This window comes from Puntigrus tetrazona, chromosome 10 (genome assembly GCF_018831695.1).
Source record: "Puntigrus tetrazona isolate hp1 chromosome 10, ASM1883169v1, whole genome shotgun sequence".
Lineage (NCBI taxonomy): Eukaryota > Metazoa > Chordata > Actinopteri > Cypriniformes > Cyprinidae > Puntigrus > Puntigrus tetrazona.
The window spans coordinates 7,466,837-7,487,837 of record NC_056708.1 but is presented as its reverse complement, the minus strand read 5'-3'; the positions used below and the strand labels follow the sequence as shown (position 1 = coordinate 7,487,837).

At 37.7% G+C, this 21,001-nt stretch overlaps 2 protein-coding genes across 4 annotated transcripts in view; both read right to left on the bottom strand.

Moving 5' to 3' along the window:
• Positions 1-481: 481 nt before the first annotated feature.
• On the bottom strand, positions 482-3,436 carry npm1a (nucleophosmin 1a). Its single transcript, XM_043250951.1, has 9 exons — positions 3,298-3,436; positions 1,995-2,077; positions 1,795-1,914; positions 1,595-1,688; positions 1,381-1,487; positions 1,240-1,292; positions 1,095-1,158; positions 817-1,011; positions 482-533 (listed from the first exon to the last, which is right to left on the bottom strand). Exons 1-9 carry the CDS (start codon positions 3,335-3,337, stop codon positions 510-512), a joined length of 780 nt encoding a protein of 259 aa, XP_043106886.1. The 5' UTR covers positions 3,338-3,436; the 3' UTR covers positions 482-509.
• Positions 3,437-4,384: 948 nt separating this feature from the next.
• The window catches only part of kcnip1b (Kv channel interacting protein 1 b), a 32,537-nt gene continuing 15,920 nt past the window's right edge, over positions 4,385-21,001 (bottom strand). For 2 of the 3 annotated variants that reach the window (XM_043251170.1, XM_043251172.1), the window contains exons 2-8: positions 7,595-7,719; positions 6,860-6,929; positions 6,694-6,764; positions 6,503-6,610; positions 6,320-6,424; positions 5,958-6,020; positions 4,385-5,554 (exon numbers count right to left, since the gene is read on the bottom strand). In XM_043251170.1, coding sequence (XP_043107105.1) covers positions 5,507-5,554; positions 5,958-6,020; positions 6,320-6,424; positions 6,503-6,610; positions 6,694-6,764; positions 6,860-6,929; positions 7,595-7,719 — 590 coding nt within the window. In that variant the 3' untranslated portion in view covers positions 4,385-5,506. Of the gene's footprint in view, positions 5,555-5,957; positions 6,021-6,319; positions 6,425-6,502; positions 6,611-6,693; positions 6,765-6,859; positions 6,930-7,594; positions 7,720-14,970; positions 15,302-21,001 lie in introns of those variants that run through there. The other variant, XM_043251171.1, reaches the window with a different exon arrangement.

The window sequence follows — 21,001 nt, the reverse complement described above, 5'->3', positions numbered from 1 at the left end:
TGGAGGGAAAAACAAAACAGAGATACCTGTAAGACCTTCATTCCCAGCAATTTCTAAACCCTATGCTCCTTATGCTAGCATCTATTTATGTATTAATTAAATCAACATTTAATAACTTAAATACACCTCCTTAATAATGTACATGCATTTACTTTATTTTACACATCTGTATATAAGTCCTAATATCATATACATATATCTTTTTATACAATATATATATGAATATATATAATTTCTTAAGTATTTGAAAATCTGCAGTGTGACAATCCTAAATGTACAGGACTTGATGAACTAAATAAATAAATAAATATAAATATATATATAAATATATATATATTAATTATATAGTATTTGTGTCGGTGAATCTGCATACTTTATGAAGTTCTCAATCTTTAAATGTACAGGCAATGATACACTGGAAAATAAATAAATAAATACAAAACTGCATATTTCAATTGTGAATCAGTGACTTTTAAGCCATATACATATATGAAGTTCTCAAACTTTGGCTATATATATGGCAATGATACACCCTGGAAAACAAACAATATATATACAAATACATGAGTGCCATATTTATATATATATATATATATGTATATATATATATATATATATATATATATATATATATATATATATATATATATATATATATATATATATATATATATATATATATATATATATATATATATATATATATATATATATATATATATATATATATATATATATATATATATATATATATATATATATATATATACATATATACACATATATACACACACAGGACGCAGAAGGAAAACATACCTTCTCCATTCTTGCCATAATCTTGGCTTTGATCTCTGGGACGGTCAAAACCTCTGGTGTTTTAGGTGTCTGTGGCTTCTTGTTCTTCTTATTCTTCTTTTCAGGAGTCTTGTTCTGTTCTTTAGCGGGCGTATTAGGCGCGGGTCCTTTTCCGTTCTGTGCAGGGGTTTGTTTTTTGGACGGTGCCGCCTTTTTCTGACAGAACAAATCGGTAAAATAAGCACTTCTGACCACAGTTTTAATGCTACAAGATGAAGGGCCTGGTTAACTCATTTCACCTTTACAGGAGTCTTTTCCTCAATTTCCTCCTCCTCCTCATCATCATCCTCCTCATCTTCATCTCTGGAAGTTAAAATTTAAATATTTAATTTCTTCTTGAAACACCATCTCTTAAAAAACCCAAATACGTACGACTACACATACTCATCTTCGTCGTCATCATCATCATCATCCTCTTCATCCAACTTCATTTTTTTCTGAGAGAAAGTTGGTTCAAAAATGAGCCACAAATCTACACACACACACATATCAATGAAAGGACACCCGGTCCGTTCCAGAACTTACCGAAGGCTTCTGAGTCACAGGCCCTGGCCTCTTCTTAGCCGTCAACGTCTCCTCCTCTTCTTCCTCTTCCTCCTCCTCTTCATCAAAAGACTGGTCGCCTCCCATGACTGAAAGAAAAGCGCCGATAAGAAACTTCCCGAAGCGGTTTTCCACGCTTATCGATCCCCAAGTAATACAAGATGACACGCTTCATCTGACATTGTGAAGTACTCACTGACGAGATGCTGTCCACTAATGTGAACTGGACCGGAGCCAGAGCGCAGGCGGAACACAACAGGCGGAGTGATCTCAAACCCACCCAAACACACCTGCCGTACAAACACACCTTTAGTTAAAATCTACAAGAGCCGTTCAAGGAGATCTACTCGGGGTTTGCCCGAAAGTTGTGTGAAACGATACGGATGTTCTACTTACACTGGGGAGAGTGGAAGGCTTGAGTGTGGCCAGGACTGCTTTGACTTTCTGACCCTCTGAATCGTGCCCTTCGATCTCCACAACGTTCAGTTCGTCTTTTGTTGAGGGATCAACGCAGGCCTGCAACAACGAACGAATAGGCCTGAACAAATGTCTCGCGACGATAAAAACGGAAGAACCGTTTTAAAAAGGCCACGTACCATTCTGACTGATAACTGATGATCGTAATCATCATCATCCTCTGGATTAAAAGTGACGTCCTTGCCGGCCTTGAGCTCACAACCTATAAAAAAAAAAGAGGGAAATATAGAAAAATCATTAAAGACAAAGAAAAAATATAAAGCATTAAGATCCCTCCTAAAATGGAAAGTAAACTAATTGTACAAATATGTATTTTCCTGTATTTCTCTATTTAAAACAATTAAGTGATTCATTTGCTTTAGCGCGTGGTCCCTGAAACGGATATTGGTTTAATAAATGATTCGGTGAACCGCTCGGTCTGATTCGATCCGATTCGTGAAGGAAATCAACTCGGTCCGGTTTTGCGATCCCGAATCCACTGTAATCTAAAGCACGACTCGTTGACGTTCATTTTTATAGTCTACATTTAATCCTATATCAAACCACGTGTTACTGAAACAAAACAAACTGCAGCCGATGGTTTCACGTGGAAAGCAAGGAACTGAGTTACACGTGGGAAGGTTTGTGAGATGCTCTACATCCATGCTGATTATTTTGCTGCTAAAGGCCTGACAATGCCGAGGAAATAGGTTTAAACCAGAATTGCGTTTCCATTGTTATAAGCTTCAAACGCCGTTAGCATCGGTATAATCCGAGCGAAATGGTGCATGTTGGGAAAACGAAACGGACAAAAAAACATTACTTAATTAGCACCCATGCCACTTGTGGCAAAGTACGGAGAATAAACAATAAAGTTGCATCTATTCAAACGCTCAATGCCTTGTCTCATCTAACACGTGTAGCACAGTGACGCCATTTTGGAGCGCCAGGACCGGTGCACGTGTTTAGAGAGCGCGTGCAGGGAGACGCGAGCCGTGGACGTTTCGTTTCTTTGCCCAAATACATCCAACTTAGAGGTTTTATTTAGAAATTATACATAAAGGCTAAAACAAGCGCATTTACTTATGGTAACTGTCATGTTAATTGCTGGCTACCACTGCGTGTACAGTGTAGTGCTAACCGATTAACGTTAGCTAGTTCGACTTCGTGCTCTACACGTGGTGTTTAATGTCACTACACATCGCGCTATTAGATAACAACACTACAGTGTATTTATACCAGTTAACACATCAACAAGTTCTACTAAGCAATACAAGACTGACAATATAGCTTGTGGTAGTTGGCTGGCAACTAACCTTAACGTTGCACTACGCCATGCTAAGTTGACGTACTTAACTAGTGCCAAATTGACGTACTATACGTGTCATCAGATATAATTGAGGACAAGGGCAAATCAAGATAAGTATTTAACGTATTACATACCGTACAAGAAGGTTTGGGGACCCATTTGTTCGAGATCCATCTCTGTAGGCTATGTGAATGTGTGTAGACTGAAGCGTGCGGGGTGGACACACTAACCCACATTGAGTACGCCACGCCCATTAGTGGGACGGTCTTCCTGTCCAGCCAATCAATGAGCTCCAAAGACAGAGAATCCTCGAGAATCACGACGTTTGGGGCAGAATTGATATGTAGCCTACAGTAGCGCGTGACATCTATCCGGAAGCGAGTCTTGGGAAAATTTTAATTACATTTATTACACTCGCGAATTGTGCGAATAGGGAAAAAAAATACACAAAACACTGTAAAAATACTTTAGGTAATGTAAATAATAATAATAATATGTGCGTGTTTAGATATAGTTGTTATTTTGTACATTGTTTATTTGGCATATTTTGTATATTATTATTAATTAATAGTGTTCTGTCGTTCTGTTGCTTTTGTCACTAAAATAAATTCCTTGTGTGTGTAAATATATATTAATATATCCAAATATATATACACACACACATATATATATATATATATATATATATATATATATATATATATATATATGCTTGTAAAATGTAAAATTGTTTAAAAAATATTTTTCTATGCAGTATAACAAAAGAAAATAAATATATAGGACTAAATGTATATGAATGTAAATATTTCCCACACTTTGTGCATATATATGTATCCGTAATACATATGTATAGTACACATGCATTCTTATGTAGAAGAAAAAACTTTATTTTGGATGGATTCATCGTGATTATTCATGTGACTGCACTAGTATTTATCTCTCTTTATTTATATATATATGTGTGTGTGTGTAGCTTATACCGTATATAATGATCTATTCATTTTTTTTTTTTTTTTTTTTTATAAAACAGCCTACATAAATGATTAACATTTAACAAGTATTTGTGACATTACTATACAATAAAAAAAACATAGTAATCATAATAATACAGAATAAAGTTATGCCTGCCATATTGTACCAGCACCTAGGTAAAAACAATAACTCAATATAATGACGCAAAAAACTGGTGCATAAGCAACGAAGTAAGAAAACGCAGCTGAATGTTATTCCACAAATGTTTTTAATCATTTTTGACTGAGATTTGAATTGCACAGCATATTTCTCATACTTCATTTTCACAGTTTGTATCTGCCTCATTGGACATTTCTTCATGTGGCACCATTCTTGCAAGTATATACATAGCTTATTTGTCCTACGACTGACCCTGACCCATAAATAACTATTATTTATCTTTATTATGTGATTTATGTTTTTTTTATTTTCTCGCTCTCTCTCTCTCTTTCTCTCTTACAAATACAGTCCTCCTTCTTGAAACTGTGCAGAGGTATCTGGGGACAGAAGGGGATCCAGGGACTAGATTGTCATTTGTTGGGATTGAATACAGTTTCTATAGTTTCGTTAATACTCCTCACTTACATCCATACTTGGATACACAGACTTTTACCTTCAGTCCCACCTTATTCACTATGATCTGGTGGGCATAAATGGCTTGGTAAGTACTGAGACAGGTAGACATACATTAAGTGGGCGGACTGGACACAGCAATTACTAACAAACAGCGCTGACAACACAAGACAGAATCAACATCAAATTAAGTAACCTCTAAACCCCTCGCAGAGATAAATAAATCACGAAATTCGATATTTTGAGGGCCAGCATTATTTTCAAGCAACTCATAGGGAACACGTCTGCTGGTTTTTCTCATGCAAGCGCTTCTGGCAAAGAAAGCAAGCAAAGGAGGCTGCCGTTCCTCCCGGATGCAGTTCCGGTACACTAAAAGTAGAGTCCTGAGCTCTAGGGTCAAGCAAATGAAAAACTGTTTGAGAGTGGCTTTCTGTTTTTCGTAAGGAAGAAGGATGTTGATCATCACCACTCACTCAGGAAATGCACAATGCCTTTCAAACATACGCAGTCTTCCGTGGCTGGATCAAAGTGGATTCTGGGCTGGCAGTTTCCCAAAACACCAGCGGGAAACAACACTGAATATGTTACAAAGATTTGAATAGAGAGAGAAAAAGTAAGCCCACAGACTCTCATTCCTCTCATGCCGTCATATTCCCCCAGAACTCAGTGAAATATAGCACATATATATTTAAATGTAAAGTCCCTTCGTTCCGTTTCCCACGCTCTGTTTTGTTCTTTTCTTCTTCTGGTGGAGCTTCTCTACATCACATTTTCGAAGAGCTGCATGGATCTCATCATGTTTTCGTCCTGGTGGAAGAGAGAGACTATTAGATGTGTTTCTTCAGTTTGACCACATAGTGGCAGTAGAATATTTTTGGTCAAACTTGATCCTGACTTCCTTTTTTAATTAAATATACCAGTGTATGGCTCATTCTACATAATAATAAAAATAACAACAACAATAAATTACATTTGGATTGCAAATACCATGCAAGTGTAAAATGACCCTCCCTTCTTCATTTTAAAACAATTAGGCACTGTAAACCGTGAAAAAGACTCTGAGAGTTACTGGTTTTGAGCCATTAATTACTTTGCATGCTTAAGATTGCTGACGTGTCTTTTGAGGGGTGGGGTTTGTGGAAAGGGGCGTGGCAAATTCACAAAAAGTCGAAGGCAGATGTAAATAAAACCTACATTCGTAAAAACATACCTCCTGACAGGCAAGTACAAACTCCTCCAATGTTACAACTCCATCTTTGTTTTTGTCCATTTTCTGTAGGAGAGAGAAAATTGATTTGGATTGCTCTGTGTCTTAATTTTTGTTATTATTTTTTAATTATTATTTTTAAGAAAATAATGAAAAAAATTTTATGTATTGGTTAAATAATGTTTATATGAGAATCTTAAAATCAAAATAAAACAAGATTTATATATATATTTATAGAATCACTAATATATATATATATATATATATATATATATATATATATATATATATATATATATATATATATATATTTATATTTATATTTTTTTTTTTTCCATTTGGTTGCAAAATGAATCATTTCTGACCTCAAAGAAGGCATCCACATGCTGCTTTGGTACATCCCCTTTTAAAGCTGGATACGTGTACTTCCCCATCATGTCATAGATGGCCCTCACTATTTCTGTCATTTCCTGCGAGGTGCACGAAGACCGAGTGAGTTATTGAAATAAGTTCTGTTAATCATGGCTGCCTACTTAAATACGACATACCTCCTTATTGATAAATCCGTCTTTGTTAATGTCATAGAGATGAAATGTCCATTCCAGTTTCTCTCTGACCGTCCCCCTCAGGAGAGTAGACAGTCCCATCACAAAGTCCTGAGAGAAGGACAGAAAAAAAAAAACATGCTTTATGCGATGTTACAAAAATACATTTACATTCCGTGTCAGGATTTTCGTACCTCAAACTTTATGGATCCGTTATTTCTGGTGTCGAACGCATGGAAGAGATAATGTGCATATGTGCTTGCATCTGGTACAGCGGCGACAACAGATGATAACATTAGACACTTTAATGATCTAAAAGGTATCATGAGAAGCATGCGACATTTAAGTGTTTTTTAGTACCTCCATGTGGAAAAAACTGTGCATAAATGTGTTTAAATGTCTCCTCGTTCACCACTCCACTTGGACACTCCTGATGGGAAAAAATATATATAAAATACATATTATTTGCTTGAGCCCGCTAGTAGCGAATGGATCAGTTAATATAATAGCATTTTTAATAAACACATTATGCAACACATTCATAAGAACAGGCTTAAACAGAGTGCTATATAATATATACATTTTTAATAACTGTTTCATAAATCACATACAGTTATGTAACGCATACATGAGAATGGTTAAAAAAAAAAAGCTAGGCTTCAGTGCTTGAACATATAATACACAGTGGTTTTATCCCAACAGATATGAGCTGCTGTGTGGGTTTGCTGAGCCTGACTGTTTATGTGTGTCTAATAGAGCGTGTGAATGCTGGTATTGTGAAATATGACTGGCTGACTGTGGCTTTCAGGCTAGCGCGCGGTGATTAGTGACACGCCGGATAATGCAAAGAGGAACAATAAGAGTTTACAGAGTTTTAAAGACGGATGAGACGTGGCAAACAGAACCACGGGGACGGTATATGCAGATGAGACGCGATGATTCATAAGAGAAGATATTGAGGAATAAGGATATATTACATAAACACTATAAGCTTCTTATCAGATTCCAAAATGTGTCAAAAGACATTTGTGTGAAGTAAATGCGCAGAAGTGGGAGCGATGAGAGGGATGACATAAGAAATACCGGCCAACGTACGTTTTTGAAGCCTCTGTAAAGGACCTGTAGCTCTTGTTTGGTGAAGTTTGTCTGCGCCTCGAGCTGCTCGAGACCCTCCGGCCGATGGCAGACCATCGTCATCTCTAATTCGTCATCTATCTTATCTAGGGAGAGAAAGCAAACGACGTGTGTCAGTTTCAGGTTGATAAACGAACCCCGAAACGGCTCAGAAGTTGCTCCTTCACGGCACAGTAAAGCTTCTAAAACGATTTTCTGAGATGATTGAGAGAAATAAAACACGGCTGAGAATCAGATGTTCACGCGGAAATCTCAGGCTTCACCTTCGCGAATCTGAGCGTGTGAACATATTGAAATGTCTTTTGTGCCTCTGAGACACTTTCAGAGTCGCTTCACCCAAAAATGAATGCATTTCTACTTATAAGGTGTGCACTGATGATAAACGAAAGCCCGGGTTACCAACGTGGTGCTATCTTGCTTTGCACAGCTGACGCAACTAGCTACTTCTTCTGATTTGGAAAAGTGCATCCATGCTTTCGTCTCCTCCAGATCTGGCTTACTGTAAAATATTATATTCTGCTATCAGCAGGCAAAATTCAGCTTATTCAAAACACCTCTGCCAGGCTTTTAGCACGCACTAAGAGACGTGACTGCTGATCCTTGCTGCCCTCCACTGGTTACCTGAATTGATTTTAAGATTTTACTGTTTGCTTTTAAAGCCTTAAAAGGTCAGGCTCCTGCCTATATTCTGATGTGTTAACTCCCTATGAGCCCGATGGCTGCTTGAGATGCTCTGATAGGGCCCTACTAATCGTTCCCGAAATTTCGACTTGTCACTAAAGGTGACCGCGCTTTTGCTGTCCTTTCCCTTCAGCTGTGAAAATCCCTGCTCGGGATCTCAGGCAAGCACATAATCCTCCTTTAAATCTCTTTTAAAGACTCATTTTTATCATATGGCTTTTTCATCTGATGGTGTTTGTTGTAATTATTTAAATCATTTCATTTATACAGAACATTTATGCGTTTTGTATTATAATAAGTGTTCTGTATTATTATATATTCTTATCATAAAACACTTTGTAACATTTTTTTTAAAGGGGGCTCTATAAATATAAATAATTCCTGAAAATCCTTTACCTAGTGTTTCCAGATAAAAATGACAAACTTAAAAAAATAGCTAAATCTTTTATTATGCTATATTATGTTATATAGTTATTTTCTTTTCATTTACACAGTTTTTGAACCTCTTTTTGGGACATTATTGGATTCATGCCTCATTGATCTAAATGACCTTGCAATTTTTTGAGTGAGAAAAAAAAATATTTGTGGGTAATTTTTAGCTATGTTTATTTAAAAGTGCATACACAATTCCAAAAATAAATGTTTTTTTTTTCCCCCTCCCGTTTTTTTGGACACCAGTCATTTTTGATGGGAACACCAGAAGTGCAAAAAGGTGGAGGGAAATCATTCTTAAATGTGGGAAAGAACCTGCATACTCATTGGCTGCCGCTTCTGTGGATGCGCCATTAGCTGTTGTTTGAAAATGAAACAATGAAAACTTTTTTGCACTTTACCACTGGAGACAATGTGAGAATCAGTAGCTGTAAGGCTAAAAAAATCAGAAGAGATCTGAAACCACATAAACAAATAAATAAAAATAAATAAATAAATACTGCATGAAAACAAATGGCAAACACAAATTTGTCTCAACTTTTTTTTAATCTAGTTTACATTGTAATATAGTGTAATTTTGCATTGAACTTAACAGAGCAGTTATGCTGCTCCACATCAGTAGATGGCAGTACGGCATCTAAAGGTGAGGTAAATTAGGCAAAAAGGCCTCTGTTGTCAGTAGGGTTTTAATGCATGATGCAGTTCACACTAAAGTCACTTTTAAACAAAGCTTTCTGTTGTTCGGTGAGTTCGGCAAATCTGTGTGACCAACCTAACCCCGATGCGAAATCTGTGTGGGCAAGTCATTTACTCTCAAAAATAAATCCTTATTGTGTGTATTTATATTGAAATGACTGTATTTCAAATGTGTTGATCAATCATAAACGTCACCGCATCGAGTACAATGTACTCTTGAATGTCCCTTTAACAAGTAGTAATCTTAAATTTGGTGAACATTTTGTTCTTAGTGCAGCTGTTGAGATTACAGAAGCACCGCGGGATTGTCGTTGGTGATTAGAAACGCACTTTCTCTTTGCAAAAACAGAAACTGTGCTTGGGGCTAAACCCACAACGTACACCTCCACTTCAAAGACTTTCACTTTGGTAGGAAAGAAACTTGGATGACTCATGTGTTTCAAACACACACACACACACACACACACACTTGCACACTCGCCCCCTGCAGGCCATGCTTCTGCTGCTGTGTCAGCTCCGGCAAAATGATTGGTTGTGGTTAGAGAGGCAGATGGGGTGATGGGGAAATCAGTAGAACGAATGAAAATGGCCATGGGTGGCTTGAGGGAAGACCTTCATCTTTCACAGGACACTGGAGAGCCATTGCATCTCCTTATATATATGCTCCAACTCTTCATAAATCCTCTCTCTGGTTTTCAAACACACACTTTAACCTTCCATATATCCTCAAATGCAAATGTGCATATATAAAGCGATGGAAGGTTTGTAATATTTGAGATGTTTAAACACTTTCTCTGTTTATTACATTGATTGAGTGTGCAGAGGGAACTATAAGAAAGCCAATAGTGGGCTGATTTCCCTGAAGAGTTTTAAACATTGCGCTCTTTGTGCCGATGTGTCACTTGGACTTTTGTATCGACCCAAAGTGTGATTTTTGGGGAATGATATCGGGCTGCTGACGTTAGTGATATGTGCTTGAATTCACACAGGTTTGGACCTTATTGTGTTTAAACCATATATTATCGGAAAAAATTGATAGCGTTCTAAACTATTTTAAATTAAACCGTCAATGGCCATCTGTTACATCAGTTTTCCGCTTGTACTCAACATATGGCCACATCAGCTTTATGATTTATAGCACAGCCAGTAACACAACTCTCAGTCACTAATGAGTTTTATTCATTTTTTATTTCCTGCATATAGTGCTCAGCGTGCCGCTATTTCACGAACACATAAACTCACCAACGCATTCGCACAAGAAGATAAAGAATGATCTCATTAGCCGTTTCAGACTACTTTGGACAATTTATGGAAAACAAATGGACAGATTTCATTATGTTTAGCAGATTTCCCAGCTAAAGACCTGCTTAGAGCTGTATGAATGGCTTATGGTCTTGTGCTGGTTGGTAATTTGTGGCTGAGAAACCAATATGCTTTTCATCAGTGAAATTTCACCAGCAGTGAACGCTCTGGCTTTATGACGATATCAAAGAAAGAATTTAGTTTGAGCGTCCTGACAACAGCAGCGTTGGATCAATCAATGTTGGATCAACCAATGGTGTGAATTTTTGGGGTGGGGCGATCTATTTGACTGACCAGTAGCAGGAAATGTTTTACAAAACCTGTTTGGAAAACATTCCTTATTTACCTTTAATGCTGCTAGTGCCACGACACTTCACTTTTAAAATCTACGATTGAACAGGAGCTCCAAACACGAAATTCAGCTTTGCTTCACAAGAATTGAAAATCTATTAAAATACAAAGTTATTTGAATTAGTTATAATATTTCTTTTAAACAGTATGCTTTACTAGCATTTGTGCTTACATGATGCCAGTTATATGTGAGTTAAAGTCATCACATATAACACTAATCTATCTCTTTTTTGGTCATTTTAGCAGCTTAATAGCCACAGACGATAAAAGAGCAGCACGAGCATTCTGATAAACATCTTTTTTTGTGTCCCACAGATAAAGGAAAGTCATACAGGTTTGGAACGGCATAATGGTAAATGTGTGATGTATGATTTTTATTTGATTTTTTTAGTGATCTGACATTTTCAAGCAAATTCTGCAAACCGTTTTTAACCAGCCTGACGAGATGTAGAGTTTAAACTTGAGGCTGGACTGAATTAGACCAACAGTGGAAACAGCATCCATTAGCTATGTGTCTTGAACAACTCCCCGATATGATCAGATCTGTCTGATGCGATTCTCTGTGATGAGAATGTAATGGATCTCCCAGGAAGGACTAGATGTGAAGCTTCTCCTTGTTGCAGGAACTCAACAGGGCAGCTCCTCATTTCATCACTCTTAATTATCACCTCTCTTCCTTTTAACACAAGCAAACTGATGCGAGCGTGAGAATAAAAAGGGAAGGCGAGAGAAAACTAAGGGGAATGCACCTAAGAAAGATGTAGTGTTAATTATCAGAGGAAGAAGAAAGAGAAATAGGCCAATCAGTGATATCCACTGCTTCACTTATTGTTTGTGTAATATATATATCAATAAGTTGTTGAAAGCATTTTCAAATTCCATTTTCCATGTGTCTATATTCCTCACTTTATTTACCGCCTCCTCAGTAAGTCAATAACTATCAAGAACTTTTTATGTTTTCCATTTCCTTGTTTTTTTCTTAATTCATTGCATGCAGAATATCAATCGATAACACGGTTAAAGCATCGTTTCTTTTTCACTCCAGATTCATCACTTCATTTATTGTCTGCACAGTGAACCAAAAATCATCCGTTCATTCATTCAACCAACCTGTGCCCTTATTCGTTTTCTTGTGTTTTATAACTGGTTGTGTGTGCAAAATAATCAATGCACAACAATAAATTATTTATAAATCGAAAAATCGGAAACGAGGAAGGCATGCCATAATAAAAAGCACAGAGGGGCCTGATGATGTTTTTAGCATGGGGGGAAATGGACAGCTTAGTAGAGAACGGAAAAGGAGTAAGACGTCAGCACATGAAAAATAAAAAATAAAAATCAATCAATAGAGTGGAAGAGCAACAGAACACAGCATGGGACTGAAACTTGCTCTCCTTCCATCTATTTCGCTCACTCTCTCTCTTTAAAGCTTAAAACAGCGACAAAGCCCTTGAAAAGAGCAGCAGCAGGAACGCACTAAAATAAACTTTAAAGACACATTCTCCATTCAAGCAGCTATTAGTGCCATTAGAGTGCTTCCTCCGGCACAACGATGGCGGCGAGTTAAAAACAACAACGGCACAATCCTTCTTGTCAATCTTTCCTTTATTGATTTTAAAACTGAGATTATCTCTAAGATTGATTATGTGTCTATTGATCTCGTTAGAAAAAATCACAGCAGATTACGTTTTTTTAGCCGCAGCGCAAATCTGACTCGCTAATTGCGACCGGCGAGCATTTCCTTTCCTAGTTACATGTCAATTAGAGGTATTTTTAATGAGCCGATTATAAGCAAGTCGGGTTAAATCACGTTTACTGCCATTCATTCTCCGTACAAGCCACGCGTGACTGCAGTTCGTGGCACTACGTATAAGAGGACCGTGTCATTAGAAGCCTGCCCTTGATGTCAAGCTCAACAATATATATCTTTCTAACAGGTAATTAACCAAAGCAAGCCGCCCACATTCAGCCGCAGGGAGCGCTACACCACAGTGATTTGATAGATCTATAGGGGAAGATGTCAGAGAAAAGCGACAAATAGCAAGCAAACGGTTAAACAGCAGGATGAATATTCATGAGCAGCTGCTGTAAGGCAGCACAAATCACTTGTTACCGCAGCTCTGAACTCCCCTCTCATTAGGACCGGGGTTAGGACTGGAGTCGCACACCGTCACGTAGAGCTGAGAACCCAAGCAAAGGCCTCCGGACCAGTTTTGGATCAGCGATCTTTGAATGGAGAATTGCTTCGCTTTGAGCCCAATGTCCCAAAACATTTGTCATACGGTAAACTGTTTGGCTGGAGCAAAGGGAACAGAAGACCATCTGCCAGATGGAAGCAGTTTATTACGCCATTTCATTTAGCATTAGATCGAAGAGATTTAGAGAGATTGTAGAGGAACTGGAATTTAGTGAATAATTATTCAAAGACAGGTAGGGGCGACCTTCATCTTTCACACAAGAGCCATTGGACCTCATGCTCAAGCCCTTTTTAAATCCTCTCTGGTTTTCAGACACACACACTGTCACTTCAAACACACACGCTTTAACCTTCAAACACATTCAACACAAGTAGTGCATTTCAGAGAAATCTTTGTGAATAATTATAATTATTTTGAAATAAATGTGCAATTCTGTCGTTCTCTCTGTAAGGCCTTTGATGCTTTAAAAATGTTTCAAGTCTTGGTTTTTTGTAGTCATAAATTATATTTGTACTTCAGTCTATTATTAATTTATCTGGTTGCTTTCATGCTTGAATTTATATTAAAATGCATTCAAATTCATTGCATGGTTCTTCTTTGTGAAGCAGTTTTTTAATATCTGGAGCTGTAATAATATTTAGACATATATGTATGAATGTTTATATATTTAAAACACAAACACAATATAATATATATATATATATATATATATATATATATATATATATATATATATATATATATATATATATATATATATATATTGTGTTGTGTTTGCCAAAAAAAAAAACAATGACATGAAGGTAAAAATATAATATTATTTTATTATAATAATATTAATATATATATATATATTTTTTTTTTTTGAGGGGGTGAATTCTTATTTAGCTCGTTAACATTAATGTTGTTATTGTTATTATTTGTTGTTATTATTTTTATTATATTTAAGTGCAAAAGCTCATATGAGCTCATGTATTTCATCGATTGTTTCTCAGATTTGCCATGAGGTTGACCTCTAATTTAGTGCGTAACAGTGACTGATTGAACGAATAAATGACTGCTGCACATTATAACTCGTTTATTTGTAATTAAACTTGTGATCTGTGTACATGAACCAAGAGCAGTAGCCTTTCTTTACAGAATTCATGCAATGCTTCCCTTTGCTATCATGTCGATCATAACATCCCATCATCTGCTGTACCAAGCATTAGAAAGCTGTCTCCATGACAACTACACCATGGCGCATGTGAACAGGAAGAAGGTTGATATGTGAGCAGAGTGTTAAAACACCCCGCTCACGTACAAAGATACCACACACACACACACGCTGTCCATGATGTTTATCTGTGAGGGACGAGGTTAAACCATCATTTGTAAACAGCAGATCGTGATGTGCTGCCCGTCAACTGAATATCTTCTCAACCTTGCATCCTTTCGGTCCTCTCTGAGCTCTTTAGTTCAACACTGTCTGTACACAAATCTCGTGTTTTTTGAGTGTGATCTGTCTTTGAATACAAACAGAACACTCTTTTTTTTCCCCTCAAGCGTTCTTTCAGCGACTAAGTTAGCCATCGTGTCATTGATGTAGTGATGTTATTGCTACTTCAAAACTCCTTTAGTCTTTCTCCATTACAGAATGCATCATTGAGTTGGATAATCTGTCATTAGTTAACATACCTCTAGATGGTTGCCTTTGTCTTGTCTGCATAGTCAACGTGCCCACTACTGCTCCCATGTTGTCACCGCAAAGACACGCACGTTCAAACTAATAAGCGTTGAGTCCGCCAGTCTGTCTTTCTTTGTTGAAGCCCCTGCTCTTGTTTTCTCTCTCCACTCTCCTCTCACTTGTCAGTGAATGAAGACAAGCTGGAATTTTCTTGCTAAAAGCATATGGTTCCTTCCTTGATGCCCCTCCCACAAATTTCACTCCCTCTCTCCCTTCATTTCTCTTTCTTTGCTCCTCGCCCTTGCTGTTTCTGCTTGGTCCCGTTTGTTATTCGGTGTCAGGAACTGTTGCTGTGCAGGCGGATGAGCCTGATGGGAAGCAGTAGGAAGAGTGTGAGAATGAAACGCTCCTCTCTGTGGCACACACACACACACACACACATACACACAGCAAGCAGATCTGTTCCTTATGGAATTGCAAATTTTCACACAAGCTGAATATGTGGCAAGATGGATGATGACTTTCATTCACACTCTACTGCTCTTAGATGCACATGCATTTGTTGTTTATCATGGTGGGATGTTTCTTTGACTTCTGTTGCTCTTGTATGGTGCAAATGACGCTTATGTCTAAACTTTAAAGAAATATGTATTTTTCAAATCGACTGAATTAAGGGAAGAAATTCTAAAATTTTGGTTGAACTGTCAAAAACCGTTATTGTCCATTTTTCTTTATTATTTTCCTCATAGGTATACTGTAAAATAGCTGGTTCCATAAATAACAAAAAATGTAACCCAACAAAAATAATAAATCAGTGAAAAAATTATTACCCAAAACATTTCACACACACACACACACACACACACACACACATATATAAATACAAACACGTGTATATTTTAAATAGACACACACATGTTGTGTAACTAAAAACACAAATAAAATGCAATCATATGTGATATTTCAAATGAGAATATTCTTTTACTGATGTTAACCATGAACTATAGAGTAATTTTTACTTGCAAAATGGAAGCAATCGTCCAATTAACAGGCTTTTTACAGTATAGCATGATTCATGAAGACATTTAGTCCCCTTATTGTAGGCAAAAACTGATGCACATACATCAAGTGAGCTGTGGTACGACTCTGCTTATTTGGTTTCATCATCCACTGTTCATATCCAGTTATGAGCATTTGTGTGTGCGTTTGCAATTTACTGACTCAGATAAGACTGTTTCACGGATCAAGTACTCTACTCTTCAGTGTGTATGATGCACAAATGTGTTTTTTTGTAATGTACTGTACATATGATGCTCTGTAAAACGACCCAGATTCTCTCTCATTAGTGGAAAAGCATCCCCACAAACTTTTCTGATTGAAGAGATGGAAACAGAGATGAAGAAAAACTGAAAAAGGAATCTGAAAGACGAACTACAGAGGAAAAGAAATCGCTGTTGGGGGAAGTCTGAGTTTCAAAACAGCAGGTCTGTAACCTTATTAATAATACAAAAAAACATAAGACTTCAGACGGACGAGCTTTGGGCTGGGAGTGTGGAGAGAAGTTGAAGGTAATGAGTAATTACATAATATCAACCCGCACCGCTCCGTATTACGCAAATCCAGCAGGACTGACCTGAAAATCAGGCCAAGATATCCAGAGATATCCTCATTTTAGCACATAGACATCTGTACTGCATCAGTCTGCACCAAACACAACACCCTGAGGTTGTACCACCTGCCTCGCACAGGATAAAGACGCTGGTACCAGCATTTAAATTTCATCAGAACACATTTTTTTGTTGTTGATGTAAGATGTTTGTAAAGGTTTTCTCTCTTTGGCACTCAACCTTGGAAGAGAAACAATGATATCCAGCAAACGACTGGCATGTGTGAAATCCAAGCAGGCAGGTGTAAGCCTCTTTTCTCACTCTGAAGTGTCTATGTTAGACTTTCCTTTGCAGACACCTCATTGAATCTGCTAATGCACTTGGGAGATGGTTACAGATGATCGGCTTACCCTTGGAAGCATATTCAATGGTGCGAATAACAGCCTGAAACCTTGTATATTGTTAATAGGGTTTTGCAACAGCGGTATAGTAAGAAATGCCATAACAGAATAAAAAAAAAAACAACAGCAATATGTTTGGATTATGCATGTTTGAAGTAATTAATAATTAATCTCTCCTATTCTTACATCTGCAGAAAGCCATTGTTTTTGTATAGTGTTTCCAACAATAAATCATAATTTGTGGTGTTGAAATGTTATTTTTTATGCAACTGATTTTTACATAAAAAAATTATAAAAACTTTCTACACTAAGTGTAAGATGGAAATATTTACATGTATTAATATTAGCATTATTATACTGTATTATACTACATTATTATTACATTATTGTGTCTATATATATATACTACTTCTAATTTGTTATAATACTTCTAAATAGATAGATAGATACATAGTTATCTATATCTATCATGATTTCAGTCTATGTTCCCCTGTCTTAGTTTTTGTGGACTCATTGTTTCTGTTATCCCTTGTTCCTTTGCCCACCTTGTTAGCTTGCTTAGTAATTGATAAACTCCTTCCCCTTGTTACCTTGTTACCCTATCTATTTAAAAATCCCTTTAGTTCCTATCCAACCTACCAAGTATTTGTCTAGCATTTAGCACTCTCCTAGTGTTAACTACTCTATGGAACCAATCCCTGTTTCTAAGTCTAGTCATAGCATGTCCTTGATTGATTTTCGCATTTTCTGATTTCTGTCAGGTATTTTAAATATCCCTATAGTCTTGCGGTTTTGGAATCCGCTTGCCCTGTTTGTACTATTGCTGGTTTACCTGGATTATCTCTCCATTTTGCCCTTTTATTATGTTTATGTTTGGACCCTTAATCAACAATTGAGGTCTTAAATGTAGACGTGAGGGTCCACGATCATCAATATCTCATTTCTTAGATTATGCTTTATTGATGTTGGATCAGCATTTACTGTGGGTGTTGAAGAGGAAAACAACACCACACTCACTCATGTAATGGCGGCGACAACGGAGACTGTTCGCAAATTGGCGACCACAACAACATTTAGAAGTCACGTCTCATCACAGATGATCGTCCAGAGTCCCGTGAGTTTAGAACCGATCTTCCAAAGTCAAATCAAGACACCGCTGATCTTCCAGAGTCAAATCCCGTCTTAGCCGATCATTGAGAGTCTCACCACGTCTCAGCTGATCCTCCAGAGTCTTGTCACGTTTCTTGTCGTACATCCACAGAACTTTTGGGTACGTCAGCAGCCATGATAATTCCTCCTGAGGTGGAGATTGACACTGCAGAACCTCTCGGGGTAGTGCCGCATGCCTCGACTTTCCCGAGGTGATGGCAACTGCAACAGTTTCTCCAGAACCTGCAGAACCTCTCTAAGCGCTGATGCTCACTTCATAGTGTGGTGTTGGCACCCAGCAATGCCAATTACTGTAGAATCTCCAGAGTTGGCAGCAATGGCTGCAGAACTTCCAGAGGTGTCAGTGGAGTTCTGCCCTGTCGTGGCTATGGTGGTCCTCTGACTTGTCCTGGCCAAGGAGGCAGTCTGTGAACCTTCAGTTTGTACTATCTCAGCTATAGAAGCTATAAGTAATCTCTTGCCCTTTCCTGTCCAGGCCGAGGTGGCCATTAATGATCTCTCACCCTGTTCTGATTCAGCCATGTTGACTGATTAGGAACTGTCAAACTGTCTTGACTCTAGTAATGTGTCTTATTTTCAGTTGTCTATCTGTCTCAATGCTTCTTTTGAGTCTGAATTTGACCTATCTGTCTGTCCCTTTTCTGTTAATAGTTCTGAGGATGTATTGTCTGTCCAGCTTTAGTTACTGAAATGTCTACCAATCCTGCTTCAGTTAATGCAGTCTGTCTACCCCATATCAATCAAGGAATTTAGTTTATGAACCCTCTTCCAGTGTCAGTCAATGCACCCAATAGTGGACTGCCTGTTGGTTTGAACTCTCCAGTTAAATTTGATTCTGGATTGTCTGTCTGTCCATTCAGAACCGATGAACCTGTGTGTGTATTGTTGGCCTGTCGACTTTCAGTCAAGGAGTGTGTCTTTCTGTCCCATTCTAGCCAATAAGTCAGATGTTGAATTGCCTGTTCCAAGTTCATTCAATGAGCTTGACAATACATTGTCTGCCCTCTCACTTGTCACCAGGAAAACTGTTAATGAACTTGTGTTCCCTGCCCCAGTCCTTGACACTGTACATATGCTCTCTCTGTTCTTTGTGTCTCAGTTTTTCCTATGCTTTGTTGTGGGTTCCTGATCAGCCTGATCTTTTGTGGTGCTCTACTGATCCATTGTGGCATTCTCCTCATCTATCGTGGTGCTCTTTTGTTCCGCCCAGATGGGCTCCGGCTCAGTCTGCCTCGCCATGGATGTCTTCAGCACTGTCCGCTTCACACTGGTGGGCTCCTGCTCCACTGTGGAGCTCTTCTGCCCTGTCTGCCCTGTACTGGTGGACTCCTTCTCCGTCGGCTCTACCATGGAGTTCTGCTGCTCTACTTACTCCGCCATGGAGCTCCTTGGACCCGTCTGCTTTGCTGTGGTGGTCCTCCTTTGTTTTATCTGCTCCACCTTGAAGGGCTTCAGTGCCATGTTTATCGGACTGCCTTTTGAATTTTCTGTGTTCCTGTTTGTCATGGTCTGACCCTGTCTGCTGGTTTTTGAAAAAAACTTTGCAAATGGATTTTACGTGTCTTGTCAGTCCCGTATCTATCATTTCCTCATGTGTTAATTATGGTGTTCCCAGGATGCACCAGAGGATGAATAATTAATAAGACTTTAGGTTTACCTGGTTTAGTAACTTGTTTTGTGATATATGGATTTAATTTTTTTGTTGAAACGACCTACTTTTTGGTAATTAGCAAAAAAAAAAAAGAAAAAAGAAAGCAAGATTTTTAATTGTTGCAATTATCATGTCTTATATTATGTCAGGTATTGGGCTATTTGTGTCTTTTCAACTAAAATAGTCTTAAACCGTGAATTAGACATTAGTCTTCCTATTCGAAAGGTGTCTTAAAGGAAATTTGATGTGTGTTCAAAAGTTTTTCTTTGCCTTTGGAATGTTACAAGCTGATTGTACATATATAATATCCGCAAAGTTACAAAGACTGAAGTCTCAGACCAAAAGAGACCATTCCTAAAATGCCTCATTTAAACACACCTCCACATATCTATGTCACTGTGTTGGAAGATCTGCATAACGCTGATGTTTACGAAATAAGGTCTAAATTTTATTCTTACTAATGTTGTTGCTGTAATATTGTCTGCCATGCCGTGTTTCCAAATATGGTAAAGGCTCTAACATTTTACATTCACATTCTAACATTTTAAGTTAAACCTGCGAGTTCAACCCATTCAAAAACACAAACATAGTACTGAAACACGATACAGCTGCAATGACTTATATAGGCCATTTCGTGCAAACGACAAAAACTATATAAATTTGAAATCTCCTAGTTATCACCCTCAGAGGTTTTATCCCCAACGCATGAACCTGAAGCATTGCCCTTCAGAAATCCAGCTGAAGTTCTAGTCCGTCAGGGCTGAGTGCCAAAGCCGAAATACAGTTTGCATCTCTAGTTATAAACTTACAGGCAGCTCCTGTAACTCCTGGGGATTTTAGTGAAGACTTCAAACAAGCTTTCTGTCTTCCTGCCCAGAACTCGTAATCCTCTTGGCTCCATAATCATTCTTCAGGTCTCCGGTGTGTGTATATGAAATGTGGCTCTCTCTATTGCTCTTACGAGAGAGTAAAAACACATGCTCCCACATGTGAGTGCAGTGGTGTTGATTTGTTGTATTTTTTTTTTTTTTTTTGCCATATTCTGTTATGCATTAAAGCTGTGGAGAATCAGAAATGGTAAATTTGCATGGAGTGTAGGTTAATTAACCTTCAGGCATAAATAATCACTAACAAACCGCCTTCTCTTTTCTGTCTTTTTATGAATTTTCTTATCACATACTTGCAGCCTGATCGCTCTGCTTCAAATCGCCTC

Coding starts and splice junctions, on each gene's coding strand:
- npm1a (XM_043250951.1), bottom strand. CDS start 3,337: ATGGATCTCGAACAAATGGGTCCCCAAACCTTCTTGTACG. Junction 1,689..1,794: donor AGCCTTCCACTCTCCCCAGT/GTAAGTAGAACA, acceptor TTTGTACGGCAG/GTGTGTTTGGGTGGGTTTGA. Junction 1,159..1,239: donor GATGATGACGACGAAGATGA/GTATGTGTAGTC, acceptor TTTAACTTCCAG/AGATGAAGATGAGGAGGATG.